At 49.6% G+C, this 7,205-nt stretch overlaps 1 protein-coding gene across 1 annotated transcript; it reads left to right on the top strand.

Annotated features, from left to right (window-relative positions):
• Nucleotides 1–754: 754 nt before the first annotated feature.
• LOC310753520 (uncharacterized protein) lies at nucleotides 755–6,812 on the top strand. The gene is made up of 8 exons (XM_083594906.1): nucleotides 755–1,126; nucleotides 3,652–3,704; nucleotides 3,957–4,018; nucleotides 4,330–4,373; nucleotides 4,495–4,571; nucleotides 4,695–5,004; nucleotides 5,109–5,185; nucleotides 5,455–6,812. The coding sequence occupies exons 1-8, from the start codon at nucleotides 1,057–1,059 to the stop codon at nucleotides 5,506–5,508; spliced, it is 747 nt and encodes a 248-aa protein (XP_083451032.1). The 5' UTR covers nucleotides 755–1,056; the 3' UTR covers nucleotides 5,509–6,812.
• Nucleotides 6,813–7,205: the final 393 nt, after the last annotated feature.

Below are 7,205 nucleotides of genomic sequence, written 5' to 3'. Positions count from 1 at the left end.
CAGCCAGGGGCTGGCTGTGGGCAGGATCTTTGCACTGCCAGGGGTTGGACTGGATGCCCCTTGGCACCCCCTCCAGCTCTGCCATGCTCTGATTCTCTCGAGCACCAGAAGGAACGGGTGGGGGAGCAAGATGCAGAAGAAGGGGAGACACAACCACACCCCCACGAGCCCCCTCTGGCCTGACCCACGGTGGCCTCATCCCAGATCTCACTCCTCTGTGACTGTAAAAGTGGATCTATAGAATCGTTATATCATATAATCTTCTGTTGTCCATTACATTCGGCTTCACGGTCCAAGTTTCTGGCCCCATATTTATCGAGAATGGCTGACGGACCTCAGGAAGCCCAAATAATATACTTATTAAACGACGAAGATACAAGTAGATCCCTTGCAGTCGCTAGATACCTGATGAATGTTTTATTTCAAAAGAGGAGAAATGGATCACTGTATGACTCTGACAGCTTAGCTAAACTTAAGAACCATCAATAAGTGCCAGAACTAAGACGCATACCCCCCAAAATCTGATGGATTGAATTGCGGTTTACATAGAGGGAGCTTATTGTGTATAGTGTTTATCTAAATGAAGCAAAATTGGTTTTATATGGGTGTTTTAACTTGGAACTGTTTAAATTGTATTGTTTATGGATAAATTTTGATGTATTGTTTTCGATATGGGCCAATGGCCGCAATAAATCTATAGATAGAGAGGTGGCCTCATCCCAGCACACTTTGACCCCCCCCTGGTTTTAAAGGGGATGCCTGTCAGATGACAGTGAGAGTTGGTAGAGAAAGATGGATTCTCAAGGTAGGAGGCCTAGAGGAGATGAGTGGCAATATTATTATTGTGAGGTGATGCTATTACAATTCCAAAGCAGGGAGGGAGGGGGAAGAGAGAGAGAGAGTGGAATTCTGGTGGAGACGGAAGATGGAAGGAGGCTTGGAAAGGGAGTTTGAAGGGGGGGCAGGTGAGAGTCGGTTGAGAGCGGTGGGTTCTAGAAGGCGGCACGAGGGGGGGGGGCTGAAGCTGAGCTGGACACAGCCGCCATTGCTCCGAGAATGTGGCCGTTTAACGCAGCACGAAGGGGATCTCTCCAAACTTGGAAGCAAGAAGATTCTCTTGATTCAGGTGAGCCATGGAGCCAGGGCTTGGCTTGTACAGAAATTGTACCTCAGGTTAAGAACTCTGCTTCAGGATGAGGACAGAAATCGTGCTCTGGCGGCGCGGCGGCAGCGGAAGGCCCCATTAGCAAAAGTGGTACCTCGGGTTAAGAACAGTTTCAGGTTAAGAACGGACCTCCAGAACGAATTAAGTTCTTAACCCGAGGCACCACTGTGCTGCTAAAGCCCAGATGCCTCACACACCCCTCCAAGCTTCACAGAACTGGGCTATGCCTGATTATCGTCTCCCAAAGCAACTTGTTCTTTAGTCGTGTCCAACTCTTCATGACCCCCTGGACCAGAGCATGCCAGGCACTTCTGTCTTCCACTGCCTCCCGCAGTTTGGTCAGACTCATGCTGGTAGCTTCGAGAACAGTGTCCAACCATCTCGTCCTCTTTCGTCCCCTTCTCCTTGTGCCCTCCATCTTTCCCAACATCAGGGTCTTTTCCAGGGAGTCTTCTCTTCTCATGAGGCGGCCAAAGTCTTGGAGCCTCAGCTTCAGGATCTGTCCTTCCAGTGAGTACTCAGGGCTGATTTCCTTCAGAATGGAGAGGTTTGATCTTCTTGCAGTCCATGGGACACTCAAGAGTCTCCTCCTGCACCATAATTCAAAAGCATCCATTCTCCGGCGATCAGCCTTCTTTATGGTCCAGCTCTCACTTCCATACATCACTACTGGGAAAACCATAGCTTTAACTATACGGACCTTTGTTGGCAAGGTGATGTCTCTGCTTTTTAAGATGCTGTCTAGGTTTGTCATTGCTTTTCTCCCAAGAAGCAGGCGTCTTTTAATTTCGTGACTGCTGTCACCATCTGCAGTGATCATGGAGCCCAAGAAAGTAAAATCTCTCACTGCCTCCATTTCTCCCCCTTCTTGCATTTCCTTTTCATTGGGATGGTTTTTGTTTTCGTTCTCGGTCCACATACTGCTTAAGCCTTCCTTGTAGAATTTTAAGCATAACCTTGCTGGCGTGTGAAATGAGTGCAATTGTGCGGTAGTTGGAGCATTCTTTGGCACTGCGCTTCTTTGGGATTGGGATGTAGACTGATCTTCTCCAATCCTCTGGCCACTGCTGAGTTTTCCAAACTTGCTTTCATATTGAGTGTAGCACCTTAACAGCAGCATCTTTTAAAATTTTAAATAGTTCAGCTGGAATACCATCACTTCCACTGGCCTTGCTATTAGCAGTGCTTTCTAAGGCCAGTTGACTTCACTCTCCAGGATGTCTGGCTCAAGGTCAGCAACCACACTGCCTGGGGTGTACGAGACATCCATATCTTTCTGGTATAATTCCTCTGTGTATTCTTGCCACATCTTCTTGATGTCTTCTGCTTCTGTTTGGTCCTTACCACTTTTGTCCTTGGTAATCTTGAACGAAAGGTTCCTTTCATATCTCCAATTTTCTTGAACAGATCTCTGTTTTTTTCCCATTCTATTGTTTTCCTCTATTTCTTTGCATTGCTCATTTAAGAAGGCCTTCTTGTCTCTCCTTGCTATTTTTTGGAAATCTGCATTCAATTTCTTGTATCTTTCACTATCTCCCTCGCATTTTGCTTGCCTTCTCTCCCCCGCTATTTGTAAGGCCTCGTTGGACAGCCACTTTGCTTTCTTGCATTTCCTTTTCATTGGGGTGGTTTTAGTTGCTGCCTCCTGTATAATGTTACGAGCCTCCATCCATAGTTCTTCAGGCACTCTGTCCACCAAATCTAAATCCTTAAACCTGTTCCTCACTTCCACTGTGTATTCATAAGGGATTTGACTTAGATTGTATCTTACTGGCCCAGTGATTTTTCCTACTTTCTTCAGTTTAAGCTTGAATTTTGCTATAAGAAGCTGATGATCTGAGCCACAGTCAGCTCCAGGTCTTGTTTTTGCTGACTGTATAGAGCTTCTCCATCTTTGGCTGCAGACAATATACCGTATTTTTTGCTCTATAAGACTCACTTTTCCCCTCCTAAAAAGTAAGGGGAAATGTGTGTGCGTCTTATGGAGCGAATGCAGGCTGCGCAGCTATCCCAGAAGCCAGAACAGCAAGAGGGATTGCTGCTTTCACTGCGCAGCGATCCCTCTTGCTGTTCTGGCTTCTGAGATCTATTATATTTTTTTTCTTGTTTTCCTCCTCCAAAAACTAGGTGCGTCTTGTGGTCTGGTGCGTCTTATAGAGCGAAAAATACGGTAATCAATCTGATTTCGATGCTGCCCACCTGGTGATGTCCATGTGTAGAGTCGTCTCTTGTGTTGTTGGAAAAGAGTGTTTGTGATGACCAGCTTGTTCTCTCGGCAGAACTCTATTAGCCTTTGCCCTGCTTCGTTTTGAACTCCAAGGCCAAACTTGCCACTTGTTCCTTTTATCTCTTGACTCCCTACTTTAGCATTCCAATCCCCTATAATGAGAAGAACATCCTTCTTTGGTGTCATTTCGATAAGGTGTTATAAGTCTTCCCACCTGTAACCTCTTCCTCTGTTTTTTATTTTCCTTTCTGTCCCCTAGGACAAAAGAAGCTGCTGAGGCGGCAAAGGATGAATCAACCACTGGAGATTGTGGTAAGTTAATTCCATGGGAACCCATTCCCCACATGTGCAGGGAGGTCATGGTGCTGACCTGCGTGAAACAGGGCTGGGTTGGGGGGTTGCAGGCTGGTCTCGCCCCAGCCCCTTGCCCCCCTCCTTCCAAGCAAGGGGTCAGGCGCCCAGGCAGGAGCAGGCTGGCAGCCTGTGGTGACGTGGGCATGGGCAGCCTGTCAGGGGGGCTTGCTGTGCCCCCCTAGAGAGTACAATGTCCTTCTCCCTTTGCAGGGCCGTGGTTTGGGGAAGCAGCAGCAGCCCAGCGGTGCAGGGAAACACAGCAACATCCGGAGGTATGTTGCGACCTTGTGTGGCAGGAGAAGTGATTCCCAGGGATCTTGGGGGTGGAGGAGGAAGGCCTGATTTAGAGATCCCTGTCCTTTTATGGAGAGGGTTTCTCTGTGGTCCAGGCAGGGCCCTAGCGAGGGGGTGGCACGGTGGGCCCCCGCCAGGGGCGCAGGTGAGGTGTGGGGCACAAAATTGGCTCCGAAAGATGTCCAGAAATATGTCTAAGTATATAGATGATAATAAGAAATATTATCATCTATGTATTTATCTGGAACTCCTCCAGCAATCAGAATAACAGAGCTTGTTTGTTTCTTAGGCGAGAGGCCGGCCAGAACGAGGGGGGAAAGGCTCCCACTTCAGGTAAGTGGAGTGCCCCATATTTTAGGAATGTTTCCTTCCTGTGCCCCCCCTGCCTCATGCGCCAGACTGGTGCTATCATCTGGGATCCAGGCGCTTGCTGATTCCTCCGTTTTCTCTGCAGGGAGGGAGCCTTTCCCCAACATCTACGTCGTCCTGGCGAAATCCCTGGAGGGACGTGGCGAACGTGGCGAACATCAGGTACTGGGACAGAAGGAAGGGGTCCTTGTGGGACTTCTTTGGGGGGGGGCCATCAAAAATGGGGCCGTAGTTTTTCATCCGCCCCGGCCCCTACTCATCAGATGCTTTCTGCTTCCTCTACAGGGCCACACCTCCAGGGATGAGGCTCCAGAGCCTGCTCCCGGGACCAAGATCGACAGACCACCGCGGCGGTTCCCGGCGGTTCCCGATCCTCGCCTGCCTCACCCTCCCTCCGTCCCCCGTGCGGGAATGGCTCCTACCCGGCCGTACCTGGCGCAGAGGCAGCAGCCAAGGCTTCCCCCCATCAAAAACACCTCCCAAGTGATTCCGGAGCCGGGGGAGACTTTGGCTGCTGCCTCTGTGCCAGGCCGGTCGGGACAGAGCCCAGATGCCCGCACGGAGGAGTTCAGGGTGGGGCAGTTAATAAGATCAGGTAGGATGAAATGCCCCCTTCCCAGGTCCCCACCCTCCTGCCCCAGACTAGGGCTTGCATGGCTGGGTACCAGGCACCGGCTGATGTCTCCTTTTGTTTTGCAGCGAGGAGAAGGCTCAGCCTGGGAGCCGCCGCATCCCGGGAGGGCCTGGAGCCGAGACAACGGCCTCTCGCCTCACAGGTAAGGAGACAGGGGGATTTCATTGCTTTGCCGCTTGCGAGTTGTGGGTTTGGGGGTGCGGAATGTCACCCCCCTTCAGGGTGGCACTTGGGGCAGCCCGCCCCCCTGCCCCCCATCGGTTCGCCCCTCGCCAGAAACAGGATCCGAACCCAAGAGCCCTCTGCTCACCTGGGACTCGACTTCCTGCAACGGCTTTTTGAAGCCCCGTCCCTGGTCGTTTGGTCAGTGACAGACCATTCACACATTCAGGGATTCCTTCTTTCTTGCAGGGTATTACACCTGCACCGCTGCGGCTGCTGCTGAAGCCCCCTCCCCGCAAATAATACAGGTAAGAGGAAGAAGGGAGAATTTGCACGGAGCAGGGAGAACACCCTGCTCCAGACTTCCAGACCAACTCTCCTACTTAAAACCAAGGCGTTCCTACAAGAGCCAGTATCAAAATAACATGGAAGCAGTACAGAAATGGATAAGGCAGAGCTATAGCTGATAAGGAATGCAGTGTCACCATCTGCAGTGATCATGGAGCCCAAGAAAGTAAAATCTCTCACTGCCTCCATTTCTTCCCCTTCTATTTGCCAGGAGGTGATGGGACCAGTGGCCATGATCTTCGGTTTTTTTGATGTTGAGCTTCAGACCATATTTTGCGCTCTCCTCTTTTACCCTCTTTTAAAAGGTTCTTTAATTCCTCCTCACTTTCTGCCATCAAGGTTGTGTCATCTGCATATCTGAGGTTGTTGATATTTCTTCTGGCAATCTTAATTCCGGCTAGGGATTCATCCAGCCCAGCCTTTCGCATGATGAATTCTGCATATAAGTTAAATAAGCAGGGAGGCAATATACAGCCTTGTCGTACTCCTTTCCCAATTTTGAACCAATCAGTTGTTCCATATCCAGTTCTAACTGTAGCTTCTTGTCCCACACAGAGATTTCTCAGGAGACAGATGAGGTGATCAGGCACTCCCATTTCTTTAAGAACTTGCCATAGTTTGCTGTGGTCGACACAGTCAAAGGCTTTTGCATAGTCAATGAAGCAGAAGTAGATGTCTTTCTGGAACTCTCTAGCTTTCTCCATAATCCAGCGCATGTTTGCAATTTGGTCTCTGGTTCCTCTGCCCCTTTGAAATTATGTATGCATACAATATATATATTGCTGTAAGTTGCTTGGATACCTTTGGGTCACAAGTGACTGGTAAATTTAATCAATGATTATGGTGATAATAACGATCAGTCCACATGGGATTTTCGACAGAGCGGAACAAAGATGAGTGACAGAATGATAGAGTTGGAAGAGACCCCGTGGGGTCATCCAGCCCAACCCCCTGCAATGAAGGAATCTTTTGCCCACCGTGGGGCCGGAACCCTGAGATTAAGACTCTCATGTTCTACTGATTCAGCTTGTTGTTGTTGTTTAGTCGTTTAGTCGTGTCCGACTCTTCATGACCCCCTGGACCAGAGCACGCCAGGCACTCCTGTCTTCCACTGCCTCCCGCAGTTTGGTCAAACTCATGCTGGTAGCTTCGAGAACACTGTCCCACCATCTCGTCCTCTGTCGTCCCCTTCTCCTTGCGCCCTCCATCTTTCCCAACATCAGGGTCTTTTCCAGGGAGTCTTCTCTTCTCATGAAGTGGCCAAAGTATTGGAGCCTCAGCTTCACGACCTGTCCTTCCAGTCAGCACTCAGGGCTGATTTCCTTCAGAATGGAGAGGTTTGATCTTCTTGCAGTCCATGGGACTCTCAAGAGTCTCCTCCAGCACCATAATTCAAAAGCATCCATTCTTCGGCGATCAGCCTTCTTTATGGTCCAGCTCTCACTTCCATACATCACTACTGGGAAAACCATAGCTTTAACTATATGGACCTTTGCTGGCAAGGTGACGTCTCTGCTTTTTAAGATGCTGTCTAGGTTTGCCATCACCTTTCTCCCAAGGAGCAGGCGTCTTTTAATTTTGTGACTGCTGTCACCATCTGCAGTGATGATGGAGCCCAAGAGAGTAAAATCTCTCCCTGCCTCCATTTCTTC

This window comes from Podarcis filfolensis (assembly GCF_964270895.1).
Source record: "Podarcis filfolensis genome assembly, chromosome: 18".
NCBI lineage: Eukaryota > Metazoa > Chordata > Lepidosauria > Squamata > Lacertidae > Podarcis > Podarcis filfolensis.
The sequence above is the reverse complement of the archived record's forward strand: the minus strand, read 5'-3'. Positions and strand labels throughout refer to the sequence as shown.

Excerpts from the sequence above, each read along its gene's own strand:
- LOC310753520 (XM_083594906.1), top strand. The coding sequence starts at position 1,057 with ATGTGGCCGTTTAACGCAGCACGAAGGGGATCTCTCCAAACTTGGAAG. Across the intron at positions 4,374-4,494 it reads GGGAAAGGCTCCCACTTCAG|GGAGGGAGCCTTTCCCCAAC; the intron begins GTAAGTGGAGTG and ends TTTTCTCTGCAG. Across the intron at positions 5,186-5,454 it reads AACGGCCTCTCGCCTCACAG|GGTATTACACCTGCACCGCT; the intron begins GTAAGGAGACAG and ends TCTTTCTTGCAG.